The 15,000-nt window shown below is 62.9% G+C and overlaps 2 protein-coding genes across 2 annotated transcripts in view; both read right to left on the bottom strand.

The window, feature by feature from the left end:
- The window catches only part of STAB1 (stabilin 1), a 33,547-nt gene extending 29,688 nt beyond the window's left edge, over positions 1–3,859 (bottom strand). The window contains exon 1 of the mRNA XM_040628708.1: positions 3,587–3,859. Within this exon, the coding sequence (XP_040484642.1) occupies positions 3,587–3,667 (81 nt within the window). The 5' untranslated portion in view covers positions 3,668–3,859. The remainder of the gene's footprint in view (positions 1–3,586) is intronic.
- Positions 3,860–6,006: 2,147 nt separating this feature from the next.
- Positions 6,007–15,000, bottom strand: part of NISCH (nischarin) — a 32,871-nt gene continuing 23,877 nt past the window's right edge. Inside the window, 10 exon segments of the mRNA XM_040628709.1 lie at positions 6,007–7,233; positions 7,652–7,813; positions 8,310–8,438; positions 9,123–9,279; positions 9,717–10,173; positions 11,901–11,986; positions 11,989–12,036; positions 12,038–12,061; positions 12,063–13,308; positions 14,492–14,541. Coding sequence (XP_040484643.1) covers positions 6,623–7,233; positions 7,652–7,813; positions 8,310–8,438; positions 9,123–9,279; positions 9,717–10,173; positions 11,901–11,986; positions 11,989–12,036; positions 12,038–12,061; positions 12,063–13,308; positions 14,492–14,541 — 2,970 coding nt within the window. The 3' untranslated portion in view covers positions 6,007–6,622.

The raw sequence follows: 15,000 nt of genomic DNA on the forward strand, positions 1-15,000 counted from the left end.
CAGATGGAGAAACTGAACCCCGGACCCCAAACTACCCTGGGCCTGGATATGTCAGGGACCAGAACTGGACTCTCACCCTAGTGTCCCTTATCACCTCTCGCTGAAAAATAAACACCAAATGCCACAGCAGACGCTGCCTAGGGGAGCACAGCGACTCCATTCCCAGGCACAGACAGATCACCCCTCGGGGCTGGCCCTCCGGTCATCACTTTGCCCCGAGCGTGTCCCCGCGTGCTGCCAAATGGCCCTGCCAACAAGCTCGAGGGCCCGCTCGGCTGCTCCGGGGGGCGGAGACCTAGCAGCCAGCCCTGGACGCAAGAGGCAGGCCCATGTCTGCAGGTGTGCGCGAGGGGGTCTGCATGCTTTCCTGCACCCCGACCCCAGGCCTGGCCCCCCGCCCCACATGCCAGCCCGGCCCCAGGGGGCCATGGCCCATCATCGGGTGGGCAATGCTGGTGGCGAGGATGCTGAGAAGACTTTGGCGGCTTCCCAGGGAAGGTGACAATTGGGGCTGAAAGATGCCCAAAAGTAGTGCCCCCGGTAGAGGGGACAGGAAAGGCAAAAGCCAAGAAGTGGAAGGAGCAGACGGCCACCTGTGACGAGGCAGAGAGCTGCCAAGGAGAGGGGCCAGTGGCCGGGCCAGCGACGGGAGGCAGCATCGAGGCAGTCCCTTGACTGGTTTGTTTTCAACGCACCTCTGGCTGCTCAGGGGTGCAGGGGTGGGGGTGGGGAAGAGGCCACAGTCCCCTGAGGGCGCTGAGTGCCCAGAAAGCCCAGGCCTGCAGTCCCACTCCCTGGCCCACCGCAGCGCAGGTTATCCATCCCTGGGCCTACCTTCACGGAAGGCGGCCCGGTGCCTGGAGGAGGGAAGCCTCAGTCTTGGCTGTAAGTGGGAGAAAGGACCATCGGAGGGTACGGGTGGGTGGACGGGAGGTTCCGGGGGCCTGGGGCATGGGCTTGAGAAGATGTTCTCATCTGAAAACTGCTGAACACACTGTGGTTCAAAGGGAGTGAGCCAGAACATCTCTTTCCTAGAACACATTATAGACGCAAGGCCGCTCAAAGCAAGAGAAAAGGAGAAACGGCGGCCTAGCACGTTCTTCCGGGGAACACGAGGGCCCCGGGGCCTCTCTCTGCCGCTGTGATTTGGCCCTTCCCGCTCATGCCTCTGCGGTCGGCAAAAAGGGAAGTTGCCCAGAGTGGCCTCAGGCAGAGCGGTGGGGCTGAGCGCTGTGGTCTCATTCCCCATTCTCCATCTCTGCTGAGCCAGGGAATGTCTAGGAAGTTGGGTAACTCCAGGGCTGGGCAGCTGCTGGCTCAGGGCAAAGGCGCCCTTGAGGGCCACCTGGCCAGGCAGGCCCAGCTGTCAGGGTGGCCACCACCGGCCCCGGGGACCGGGAACCCGCTTTCAGAGGAATGGTCAGGCCTGGCTCAGGGCTCAGAAGAGAGGGAGAGAGAGAGAGTGGTGGGGTTTGGAGTGCAGGGGTGAGCACAGGAGGAAGCAGGAGACTCCTGTCCTGACAGGGACACACTCGCTCCTAGGCTGTTGCACTGGGAAATGTGTGTGAAATGGTGAAGGGTGGATAAGCCAGCAGCCAAATCCTACTTCTCGTGGGGGAGCGCACTGGGCCCCTCTGCCTGGAAGGAGCACCAGCCTCCCGGGCGCACTGTCTCGCCGCCGGTCCCTCTGGATCACAGCCCAATGCTGAATCAGATTCCCTTCTTCCCGGGGCACCTCGGGACGGCCTGCGCCAGGCGGGTGCTGCCCACCAGCCCCCCCAATCCAGACCTGATTTTGCAACGTCTGCTTCCCACAGAGACAGACACGCTGCTGGGGAAGTTGAGGAGACAGGAGGTATTAAGCCTGTTGTAAGAAGGTGGGAGAAACTCCCCCAAGCTGGGGTCTGGGGCCCAGAACCCAAACTCCCTCAGAGGGACAGCACCCCCCGCAACTGCCCTGAATCAGTGCCCTTCTCCCTCCACACCCCAGCTTGAGACCACGGCAGTCCCAGCACCAGCGAGGCACCAAGTAAAAGACTTGAGTGGACAGGGGCTAGGACCCCTTCTCCAGGAAGCCTGCCTTGCCTCTACTGCCTGAACCTATCTGTGTTTGCGTTCTGCCTCTGCCCCTCACTGGCTGTGTGACCAGAGGTCACCCCCACCCCTTGGAGCCTCCGTTTGCTAACATTCAGAGTGGGCCTCATGCTACAGGGGGCGCTGGGAGGCCTGGGTGACTGAGGACCTATGAGAAGGGGGCCTGCACTGCCGCGCCCCTGGCCACAGGCAAACCCCAGGACCATCTGCCTGGCCCAGGCTGGCGGAGCCTCAGCCCGGGAATATAGGCTGAGAGGCAGGCAGAGCACAGGTCTCTGAGGAGGAAGAATTCCCCGCGCGAGGCTCTGAGGCTCTCGTTGACCCCGGTCCCCAGGATGGGGTGGTGGCAGGCCTTTGAAATTCCCCTGTATTCCCCTGGGGCAGGGAGGGAACGGAAGCCCACCTGCAGGGCTTAGCACAGCCTAGAACCCTGGGCCCCTCGACCAGCACAGTCACCCTCGCAGCTTCCGACCTCCCATCCCCAACCTAGACCTGGCCGAGCCTGGCAGTGGGGTCCCTGGCAGGTCCCTCTTCTCTGTACCTCAGCCTGCCCGTTAGCGATAGGGGGACAGTAGCAGCTGCCCCAAGAACCAGACGGACTTGGCCTCCCAGGGGAGGGACCCTCATCCGCAAGCAGGCCCCAGGCAGGCAACTCTCTCTCCATCCTCAGGGTGCGAGGCTCTTCCAGAAGCTCCAGTGGGGACCGTGTCCCCGCCCCGGGGCCTGGGTCGACCTGCGGATGGGCAGCCGGGAGGTGGCTGGCACGCGAGGCCCTGATGGCCACACCCTGGGTCCCTTTCTCTGGGGACTCACAGGCAGTGGTCAGTCAGGAGCACGGCTCCAGAGTCGGACTGATCCGTCTCCACCATCGGGCTCTGGCTCCCAGGGGGTGGGCAGATTCCAGGGGATAATGCCCGGCTGTGCCCCGAATAAACGGCAGCTCTCGGGTTTGAGGGGTTTGTTATTGTTGGTTGCTGCTTACCCGGAGAGACTGGGGGCGAGCAGACCTCATTCCACCCACGCGGCCGGACACAGGCACGCACGTGTGCGCTCCACGTGAGTCTGTGGGTTTGCTAGCCCCACTGGGGTTCGGGGGCGATCCTAACTCCAATCCCCAGGCCAGGCTCAGAGAGAGACCGAGCCTCAGTCTGGGCAGGGAGGCCAGGAGCATGGGCCCGGCTCTGTCCCTCTCAACCTCAGGCCTTGGAGCCCCGGGATGGCTGCCCACCCCACATGGGGGCCGGCCGGCTGAGCGCGGTCAGGGGAGGGTGCGGCAACATGGGGCTGCCACCTGGGCAGCTAGACACACACCGCAGCCTGCGGAGGTGAACACAACGGTCCCGCCCTCGGGGCCCGCTCGGAGGGCAGACCAGCCACGGCTGCCCCGTGTGTCCCCAGACCTGGGCCCGATCTGCGTACACTCCCTCCCTGCTCCCACCACTGGCCAGCAGGACCTGGACACCGTGTCCCCCTGCAACTGGCTCCCACTCACCTTCTGCCCCCTGGTGAAGCCGGAGCCTGCTAGGCAGAAGGCCAGGAGGCAGAGCAGCAGGAGACCCCGGGGCCCTGCCATGGCTGGTGGCGGCTGGCAGGCACGCCGTCCAGGACAGTCAGGGCAGCCAGTGTGGGGAATGAGCTCTAGGAGGCAGGCACAGGGCGAGCGGGCGGGCCGGGGCGGGCAGTCGCTTTAAAAGCAGTCCGGAGGCCCCGCCAGCTCACCCCCACAGGAACCCGCCAGGATTTCCTCCTGCTATCAGCAGCCTGCAGGCGGAAGGGAAGGTGCTGGCCGCTGACCCCTGCATGGTCGGCCTGGGCCCTGCTTGGGGCTTCCTGACCAGAGACCCTCCTCCTGGCATCACAGCCCCCAAGCCCACCATCAGCCACAAGCCTGAGGCCCAGCAGAGGCTGTCGAGCCAACCCCAGTATAAACGACGGCCCAGCCCATGTCTGCAAGCCCGGCCTAGATCATTCCGAGGCTCTGAGGGGTGGGTGTGGGGTGGGGGGCTCTGGCGGGCCCTGAATCCGGTCTGCCTGCCTCCACCTTTCCAACAGCCGAGAGCAGCGTGGGCCTCGACTCCCTGCTGGGCCCGTGCCAAGCAGACAGCACATCAGACCATTCCCTGGCTCATCTGCCCCAACTACCCCTCCACCTGGTCCCAGTACTCCCCCTTCTCTCCCCTACTCTCTCCAGGGGGCTTCCTGGCTTCCTACTGCACTCCAAACCCCTCCGTGCCAGACTAGCCCGACCTTGCCTGCTCCGGCCACGGGCCTCTCCACTCCCCTAACCCGCTGCTTCGCCCCCAGATCCTCTCATAGGGACTCACTCCAAGGTCAGCCTCAGGTCAAGAGTCACCAGCTGTCATCATCTCATAGCACTTGTTACCATTCTCCGGCCTCTGGTGGAACGCTGGCTATGGGAGAGCAGGGACGGCGTCTGGCTGCCCCCACAGTGGGCGGGCTGTGCAGACTCGTGGAGGGCATGACGGAGGCAGGCAGTTCCCCTTATCACCCGTTACAGGTGGGCAAACGAGGCGCAGAGGCTCTAAGGAGCTTGCTGAGGGGGGTCTCTCGGCTGATCAGTGTTGAGTTCCCACCCTAATCAGTGTTGAGGTCTGCTGCGTGCAGAGCCCCGTGCACACGCCGCGCGGCCTCTCGCCGGGAGGTCCTGTCCTCATGGACCCGGGCAGGGGTCAGCTGTCATGGGGGTCCATGGTGCCTGGAACAGTAGTCCAGGTAGTGAACCCTGCCTCTGCTTGTCACCATCCCCGTTTGCACATAACAGATGGAGAGAGGCAGGTGGCCCTTTGTAAAGGTCTTTGATAAAACCTGGTAGGGAGAAGCCGTGTCGCCTGCCTTCTCGTCCCCAGCAGGCCTCTCTCCCCCACCGGCTAGTTGGCTGGGGACGTTGAGAGCGGAGATCCTCCCCTGGGTGCCCCCACCCCCGCCCCGCAGCAGCCTTCTTGAGGGCGATGGGTGCACCAGGCCCCGCTGCGGGCACCGAGAACAGGAGTAGCAACCTGGGAGCTGGGTTGGCCCCCCTCCAATCACCTCTTCTCCAGCCCTGCCTGGCCCGAATGGCCCCAGGCCTGACGCTCCTGATTGGGCCAGGATGGGAGAGACGAGTGGGGCTCCAGGGCTCTGCTCTGGGGGTAGGAATGGGATGAGGAAAGGTGGGACAGACGGCTGGCTCCCAAAGAAATCCCAGGTCCGGTTTGGCAGGGCTCCGTGAGGCTCCGCACGTCTCTGAGACACGAACACACCATCCACCACCTGGGGACACGTCCCACAGGCCTTCCCCCCGCAGGCCCTCTTGGTGGGGCCTCCTGCCCCCACCCTATGCAGTCCCAGACTCTAGAGTTTACCCTTGCAACAGACTGCAGCTTCAGCAGGGACACTCCAGACCTGCAGGAGGCAGAAAGCTAGTGAACCACGGTGCTGCCATGCCCTGAGGCTCAGGGTGGGCCCCAGCCCAGTCCAGCCCTATCCAAGGGTCCCTTCACACCTCCCCTGTGCCAGCACCCCAGGGCCGCCCCACCAGCACCGCCAGAGCAGAGCCACTCTCTTGCCCTCCATGCCCTTCTCCCTCCTTTCTTTCCCCCGTCCCCAGGAGCTCACCTTCCTGCTTCCCTAAGGGACCCTCTCCCTCACGCCAACCTTGCGCTGGGCCGGTGCCCTGCTGACACCCCAGGGGCCCTTGAAATCAAAGACCCAGACTGGGAGCACCTGGGTGGCTCAGTCGGTTAAGTGTCTGCCTTTGGCTCAGGTCATGATCCCAAGGTCCTGGGATCGAGTCCCACATCGGCCTCTCTGCTCAGTGGGGAGTGTGCTTCTCCCTCTCACTCTCCCTCTGCCGTGCACACACTCTCTCTACTAAAAAAAGAAAATCTTTAAAAAAAAAAAAAAAGACCCAGACTGTGTCAAACTCTGCTTTATTGGAATAGAGAAAACAGGCGACAGGAAACACACTCGATACTGGCAGCTCTAGGTCCCCTGCCACCACCCCTTTCAGCCCCAAGCCTGGGGACTCCTGCCCCTACAGGGCTCTCCCACTTGGTTGGGCCAGGAGAGGCCTCCACTTCAGAAAACTGCACGGGGCGGGGGCTTCTGATGTGCATTTTGCTACCAGCTTCACAAATAGCAGCGAACGTCCACAATGACAGCACACAACTGGACGAGACATTTCAGGGAAGGACACAGAAGAGTAAATCGGACCCACGGTGCCACGTGTTAATAACAGTCCCACAACAGAAGACACAACACTGCGTGCCGGCCACACTGCCCCAGGGGCTGGCAACAGAGCCACGGGAGGCAGATGGCCCAGGGAGGCGCCGGAGGGGGCCGGCGCTTTCACTCCCAGCACTGGAAAGAAGTCACTGAATGCGTATGTTCACATTCTCTGCAAGGACGGTCCAAGGAGGGTACCCAAAACAGGAGAGAAACACTTTAAAAAGAACAAAGAAAGCCTGCTTCCCGCCGGAGCGGACGCCAGGCTGGACACGGCAGGTGGCAGGGGCAGCCATGGCCCGGGCTAGCCGGTGAGCTCAACGGGCAGCTCCCGGCCGCACAGGGCCTCCCACTGGCGAGCCAACAGCGAGATGAGCTTCTCGCGGCTCTCGGCGCTGGGCACGAACACCTGCCACTGGACCTCACGGCCCTGGCCGGCTCTGGCGGGACCACCCGGCACCTCCCCGAAGTGGTCCAGGGTGACGCTGCCCATGAGGTCGTGGCCCTGCACGTCGTCGAACACGAGGGTTAGGGCCTGCGGGTAGGTCTGGTAGCCCATGAGCACGCGGTCCAGGTCCCGGACGCGGCGGCCGTCGTCTAGCCGGTACCGGTCCCTCTGTGGCGGCTCCTTGGCAAACTCGGGCAGGGGGTAGTGCACGAAGTCCTCATCCAGGAGGAAGATCTCAGCGCTGGTGAGCAGGAGCGTCTTGGGGCGCAGCATGCCCCTGCAGCGCCCGGGGGGCGGTGTGCCCACCTGGAAGGCCTGCACGTACAGCAGGATGCTGAGGGCCGGCGCCTTCTCCGGGTCGGCCATCTTCTGGGCCACGGTGAACGTCAGGTCCCCGATCTCCTCCTCGCTGGGGTAGGTGAACTTGACGCGGCTTGAATGGATCAGCTCATAGTTTTCCAGCTTCCCTGCAGAGGACGGGGGGGGGGGCCACCGGGGTCGTAGCCTAGCCTGGCCGGCCCTGGGGCCCAGAGCCCCAGAGAACCAAACCACCCATGATGGCAGGATCAGGGGCTGGCGGAAGCCGGGGAGCGCGCCAGGCCCCCCGCGCTCGGGCGGGGACCCACAGGCCAGCAGCTCAGCGCACGGCCGGCACTCGAGATGCAACTGCCAGGTGGCTGAGGGTCTGCTGGGATGGGGGCTCTGCCACGGAAAAGGCCACGGGAAAGCCTCGCTGGCTAAGCAGGAAACAGAGGAAGCGCACGAGGCAGAGGGGTTCCAGGCAAAGAGCGGTGCTCGGGCGCCTGCTGCAGCCCCTGGGGCAGGGAGGAGGCCCACGACATCAGCCCAGGCGGTCCGTGTGTGGCCTGAGCCAGGTGGGGGTACCTGTGGTCTTGTTTCCAAACTCGGAGTAGAAGTCCTTGTCGACAGGCTCGGGGGAGGGCGTGCGCTCGAGAGAGGACAGCACGCCCATGAGGTGCTGCAGGAAGCAGTGTGTCAGGTAGCCGTCCCGTGTCAGGCAGGTGACCACCTGCATCGGCGACGAGCCTGCGGGGGCAGGGGTGGGGGGCAAGGGGCGGGTCACGGCTGCAGCTGCCTCTTACCCACCCCACCCCTGCCCCTTGGAGCCTGGAGGAGCCGGGGCCGGGAGGACCCACGTGGGAAAGCATCATGGGGCCTGGGGAGATAGCTATTTCTCGGGCCGGAAGGGCTGTGACATTTTTCTGGAAGGGGATGCAGAGGCATTAGGGAAAAAGCTTAGCTTTCTCTCTTCAGGAAGTGTGAGTCAGAAACATCCTGCCCGTGAGCCCTGGGCCCACTCTCCCTGCCCGCCGGGCACTCGGCCGCCTCGGTCCCCGCCTCGCGCTCCAGCCCTGGGGGGTTCTGCACGCTCAGCAGTTCCTGAAGCTGCTTCCTCCCGCTCCGGTGAACGGGCTTGTGAGCGGAGATAACTCAGCCTGCGATAACGCACCCACACATGGGAGCTGGAAGCCCACTGGTGACACTGGCCTTCACCCAAAATAGGACAAAGCACGGCACTCACCCGTCAGCCGGAAATACTGGTCGAAAAGGCCCACGTTGACTGCCTGCAAGTCGCTGAGCTTTAAAACAAAGCACTGGGAGATGTGGAAGGGACTGTTGTTGTAGTCCGTGTTCTTCTGATGCCAGAAATCTGTGACAGAAAGACAGGCACCGAGTGTGGCGCTGGCTCCGCCCGGCAAGCACTCCTCTGGGGCTGAGGCCTCTGCTGGGGCCGAAGCCTCCACTGGGCCCGAGGCCTTTGTTGGGCCCGAGGGCTCTTCCAGGGCCGGAGCTGGGCCCTCCACCGGGGCCAAGTCTAACGCTGGCGCCTCTGCTGGGGCTGGAGCTGGGGCTGGGGCTGGGGCTGGGGCTGGAGCTGGAGCCAGGGCTGGAGCTGGAGCCTCTGCTGGGGCACAGTTCTGTCCAGCAGGAAGGGGGCCCCTGGGCTGGCCTGGCCGCCAGCCGCTGGAGAAGAGCCGCCTCTGCCTCCACACGTTACAGCCTCACTGGCCACGCGTCCTAGGGTCTGAGTCTTGCCTGGCTCAGCGGAGGCACCGGGAGCCCTACGACAGGACGCCGGCTACGGCTCCCGCTGGGGTCCCACGGGACAGAGGCTGCCCCACCCGCTCCCCGTCCCCGCCAGTTCCCGGGCCCTGGCCTGTGCTGGCCTCAGCTCTCTCTTGACAGCTCCAGGAGAGAGAGTGCTTATCAAGCCCTTTCCCCAGACAAGGGAGGCGCGGCCCGGCACAGCCAGATCCCTGCTGCCTCAGGCCCCGCGGCCTGTCTCCTTGGGCACGTGCTCTGCTCCCGGGTGCCAGCAGGCCCCGGCGCCTACCTTGCAGGGGCTCCGAGAAGTAGCGGCGGAGGCCGTCGTGCAGCACGAAGTACACGGCCTTGGTGGAGAGCAGCACGCAGGCAGTCACCTCCAGCCCCGGGGTCTGGTAGAATACCACTGAGGACCACAGGAGGTGCCTTAACTCCTCATTTTCAACCTGGACACAGAATGGCTGGGTCTGGGCCTGCAGTAGAGCAGGGCCAGGGGCACAAAACTCTCTTCTAGGCCGCACCTGCCTGAGAACAGAGCTCTGGCAGGGCATCACCTCCCCCTGCCACCCTCGTCAGGCCCACGGTCCTGGTGACCTGCATGTCCCAGTGACATGCCCGCAGTCCTGGCTGAGGAGACAGAGGGCCCTCATCGCATCTGGTCCATGCATTTATAAACTTGGAAGCAGAGAAGAATGGAAGGGTGGGAGGTGGGAGTGGGGCGGGGCGTGTCTGGGGCCCGAGGCAAGGAGTGGCCAGGAAGAGGTGGTGACAGAGAAGACAACGGACCAGCGGCGGGCAGCCCAGGACCTCCGCCAGCCCCCGCCCCGACTCCAGCCTTCTCCACAGGAGGCCCAGCCAGCGGGCCCCGGGCTGTGGCCACTACCTCGGCGATGCTGCTGTGGAAGAGGTCGATGATGGTGCTCCCCTGCAGGCTGGCGATGTGCCGGAGCGACGGGCAGGCGGGCAGGTGCGAGGGGATCTGATTCTCCTCCGAGGTGGACCGGATCAGCTGTTCGCTTGGGTACTGAGCGGGGGCCTCCGCCTGCACCTGGGGCTCGCCTGGGGCCGGGGCCTCCACAGAGGCTGGGGCTGGGCTCTCTGCTGGGGTCTCCTCTGGGGACTCCTCTGGGGCTGAGGCCTCTGCTGGGGCCGAAGCCTCCACTGGGCCCGAGGCCTTTGTTGGGCCCGAGGGCTCTTCCAGGGCTGGAGCTGGGCCCTCCACCGGGGCCAAGTCTAACGCTAGCGCCTCCGCTGGGGCTGGAGCTGGGGCTGGGGCTGGAGCTGGAGCCGGGGCTGGAGCTGGAGCCTCTGCTGGGGCCTCCTGGGGCCGCTGGTCATTGCTGCAACTCCAATCCCCAGAGAGACAGTGTTAGCATCAGGATCCTGAGCGGAGAGTCCTATCACACACCTCAGAGTGTGACAGAACAAGGGCCACGTCTGAGGTCACCCGGAGATGTCATCTCCAGGTTCCCCACAGAAAGACAGAACAAAGAGAAAGTGCCAGACACTTGCTCTCAGAAGGGAGATGAGTAGTTAAGGGAAAGACAGGCAGTCTGGTACCCCAGGGCTGGGACGGCCAGAGGTGTGGTCCATGGACTAAGAATTCCTTTTCAGAAGGCAGCAGAAGTATCAGAAATGGCACTCCAGAGAGTGCGAACCAAGGTGCCCAGGCCTGGGACCTGAATGCAACCGGAGGGGAGAACCAAAACCAAACGGCCCCTCAGCTTGCCTTTGGATCCTCCTCAGGCAGCCCAGGTTCTCCCCCCACCCCACCCCACCCCACCACCATACACATGGCCACGCTCGGTTTTCACCAGTCTGTTCCAATCACAAGACCGAACAAAGCTTAGAGCCCTGAAAGCTCAGCTTAGGAGCTGACCCCCGAGGTGGGGAGGACCCTACCACCGGCCTACATGCCTGTGCCCAGGCTGAGGGGGTCTTTCGGACATCATCCTCTCAGTTGGGACAGTCTAGCTGTTGAGAGAAATCTCTGGGCTGTCCCCCCTCTCGTCCTGTGGCAGAGATGTGCCTGCTGGGGTAGAGCAGGGTACCTATTTTCTGCATGCAGTCCCCACTGGGCAGGTTCCAGCCAGGCTTGGGGACAGCAAGGAAATGGAGACAGGGTGTCACCGCTCAAGGCCTCAGCACAGGGACAGGGAGGAGGGAAGGCCACGAGCAGGGTGCCTCGGGCACGAGCTGCTCTCCAGCACCTGAAGACCTGATGGGCGTCTCTATGGAGGGCATGGGACTTAAGCGGGGCCCAAGAATGTACCCGATTCATCCAGGGTGAGCTGGAGCCTCAGTTGGGGGGCTGGGATTAGAGGCAGAAGCCATGAGATGCGCGGTGAGACAGGGTCTCCACTATCCACAAGAAACAGAGGAGAAAATGGGCTGTATCTCAGAGGACAGAGGACCAACAACAGACAGAAAAGCTTTCCTGCCCAGGCTGGGGAAGCCCCAGCACGTGTGAAGCCGGGGCAGGGGCAGAAAATGGGAACCCTCAGGGCACAAGGCCCTCTCTGGAGTCTTGGTCGGGTGAGCTGGGTATGACCACAGCTGCCCACAGGCCTCCTCCAGCTTCATCTCCAGATGGCCCGGAGGACAGGCAGGGAACCAGGGGGAAGCCAGACAGGGGCTCAGGAGCAAAGGGAGGAAGAACAGGACAAGGCTGCCACCACTTCCCTCTCTGTCTCCCTGCTGCAAGAAAGAAAGGAGCTTTGAACGAGGGAACCACCCGGCTCTCAAACTCAGAGATCTCCCCAGACTCTGCTGTTGTCAGCCAACAAGTTCCTTTGGAAAGAACTCACAGAATTATGATGCAAAGGGCCCTCACGCAGCCCCAGTTCTTCCTGAAAGGGGTATGGCTCAACCGGCACAGTAAGGCTTGGCACGGGGTGTCAGAGAGAGCCAAGGGCAACACGGACACTCGCTCAGAAGCACGGGAGAAAAGAGAGGATCCAGGGCCACCCTGGGCCCACTCACATCGATCGGGGGTCTCAGGACCCTGAATAGTCTCACACACGGTACATCTCCCCACCTCCCCCACCCAGCCTGTGCTCGGTCTCACCTTGCCTTGTCCTCGGCAGCTTGGCCTTCCAACAGGGGGTTTCTCTGGGGACCGGCCCCAGTCGCTGGGGTCTTGGCGATGACCACCTGGCTTCCAGGTCCCTGCGCGAGGCCCGTAGCTGGTTGTAGATACGCAGGCAAGTGGAACTTCTCATGGGGCAAGCACAAAGATGGCAGTGACAAAGCGGTAGCCCACGAGCAGCTCCAGCACGTGGCCATCGGCAAAGGCGCCCCGCGGCTGGGTGCAGCTGCGCGTGGGGTCCAGCAGCACCGTGGACAGCGGCACTCGGCTGAGCTTGAAGCTGTTGCGGTTGCGACAGTTGTGGGTACCACGGTTGGGCATGGGGTTGAAGTCGGCCTTGATGACGTTGAGGTGCTGGGGTGTGAGCAGCAGCCAGTAGGGGATGGCGGCGGACTTGACAGCCTCGGAGGGCGCGCAGCAGGAGCGCCGCACGGCCGAGCAGAGCGTGCAGCTGGCCCACTCGATGTTGCCCGAGTAGTCCCCGGCGGCCGTCTGCACCATGCGCTTGTCGCTGTAGACCAGGTAGACGGGGAAGCAGCCCTGGCTGCGCTCCTGGCAGCCGCCCGCCACCTTGTAAAAGGTGAGCAGCTGGCGGAGGAACTCCTGCAGGCTGGTGTGGCTGCCGTAGAGCACGGGGCTGCACAGCATGGCCATGTGCTGCGGCGCGAAGCAGGAGCGCAGGTCGGCGTGGAACTCGTGCAGGTTGGCGGCGTCCGAGATGATGAACAGCGTGTTCTCGCTGTGCCGCACCTTCAGCACCAGGCACAGCTCCGGCATGAGGAAGCCGAACTCGGTGAGGTCGCCGTGCGGGAAGCAGAAGACGAAGCGCAGGGATGAGAGGATGTGCTGGCTGCTGCCCCGCGACTCCTGGTGCGGGATCTCGAAGACGGCGATGCCGAAGTCGGTGAGCACGAGGCAGGCGGCGAACTGGCGGATGCTGCCCTGCACGTGGATCAGGAAGCACCAGAGCACCTTGAGGATGCGGATGTGCTCCAGCAGGAAGTCCTCGTCGGCGCCCAGGGCCCACTCCAGGGCCAGGCGCTCCTCCTCGCCTTCCTCCTCCTCCTCCTCCTCGTCCTCCTCGTCTTCCCCCCGGCCGCCCTCCTCCTCTTCCTCTGCGTCCGGGGGCCCCATCTCGAAGTAGCGGTTCTCAGCGGCGTCCTCGTCATCGTCGTCGTCCTCGCCCTGCTCGCCCTGGGCCTCCTCCCGCTGGTTGGCGGCCTCGATCCAGGCGGGCAGCTGCCGCTCGATGGCCTGCCGGATGAGGGTGCTGAGGCGCTGGATGAAGTCCTGGTTGGTGGCCGTGTAGCCGATGCAGGTGAAGGGCAGGAAGATGATCTGGCCAGAGCCGGGCACCACCTGAACCTCGGGCTCCGCGTGCTCCGGGCTGCGTGGGGAAAAGACCCAGGTCACTGGCATGCTGGGCCGGGCGGGCCCCACCGCCCACATGCAGAGCCTGCCGCTGAACCCTGGCTCGATGGACCAGCGCGAGGGTCCCACAAGCCTTCCAAACAGCTGAGCCCGTGTCCACGACAAGTGCCCCAGTGGGGAGCTGGGGTGCTGGAACGCTGGGACTGCCAGTTCAGCTGAGAGTCTCCCCTCCCAGGGCTCAGACCACAGACGCTTGGCCCTGTCCTACCCACACCACCCAGGCTCCCCCAACAAAAGCACCACAAAGACTTCTCAGTCACTCAGATGCTGGCTGTGAGCCCCAAAGGGAATGTGAGCTCAAGGCCATGAAGTCACTTGTTGACAATGGTTCCCTTCAGGGGTACCCAGTGGCTTTTGGGATGGGAGTCAGGGAGTAAGGCAGGTGGGTCTTAGGACTTTCACATTTAAATTCTAGCTCCTCTTGGGGCACCTGGGTGGCTCAGTGGTTTAAAATGTCTGCTTTCTGCCCACGGGTCCTGTCCCCGTGCTTTAATAAACCACCAATTTTGCACCGAAAAATAAATAAAATAAAATAAAATAAAATAAAATGTCTGCTTGCAGCTCAGGTCATGATATCAGGGCCCTGGGACTGAGCCCCGTGTCAGGATCCCTGCTCAGCGGGGAATCTGCTTCTCCCTCTCCCTCCACCCCCTGCCCCCAGCTTGTGAACTCTCTAACAAATAAAATCTTTTAAAAAAAACAAAAACTATCTCCTCTTGGCTACTGCTCCCCTCCATGAAAAAGCATATATAGAACAGGGTCAGGAAACTTCTAGAAAGGATAAGAGAGTGAACACCTCAGGTTTTGGAGGAGCTCATCCACATAATCTCTTTTTCTTTTAACAGTGCTTTAAGAATATAACAATCATTCTCAGCTCACAGGCTGTACAAAACAGGCCGTGTACCAAATCAGCCTTGATCTGCTGACCCCTAGTGTGGGATAATGTGTCAAACTAACTTCAGGGATTGGAATCTGGAAACAGACCAGAGCCTACCACGTTGCTGTTTACTTATTTAAAGGAAGAAACAGCTCTGAAGGACTTCTACGAACAGATTGTTAACAAAAGCCAACTGGTTCCCACTAGTCCCCAGCTGGGCATGTGCAGAAGGCCTAGAATGCCTTCTTAACCTCTTCCTTACCTCACACCGCCAACAGCTCCGGGTATGTCCCGTAAATCATCAGAAGGTGCCTGACAAAGGAGGACATGCAGTGAGCCCCCGACTTGCGGTAGCCATTCCCTGGCATGTACTGGGTGCTGGACCCTGAGCCAGGCAGCCTGCCCCAGCTCACCACCCTGCAGGAAGCTCCTCACCATCCCCGCGCTTCTCTCGGGGTGGATTCTGGGGCCCAGAAAGGCCAAGAGAGACTCAGCCAGTTACACAGCAGCGCACAGCGGGGCTGAGATTGCCGCCTGTCTGGCCCCAGCCCATGCCACCAGGCCCTGAGCCAGAGCCTCCCACCGCTCTGCAGCTCAGCGAGTGCCCCTAGGTCTGGCACCCAAGTGCTCCTCATGCCACCCCAGAGCGTCCACATGGACAGTCTAGCAATGTGACAACTGGCCCGCAGAGATCTCAACGGGCAGAGGCTACGCAGCACCCGGCCAGGCCCTCCCAGGGGTCACTGGGCAGTGCTGAGGACCTAGGGCCCG

Source organism: Ursus maritimus, unplaced genomic scaffold (assembly GCF_017311325.1).
Source record: "Ursus maritimus isolate PB19 unplaced genomic scaffold, ASM1731132v1 scaffold_14, whole genome shotgun sequence".
In the NCBI taxonomy this organism is placed as follows: Eukaryota; Metazoa; Chordata; class Mammalia; order Carnivora; family Ursidae; genus Ursus; species Ursus maritimus.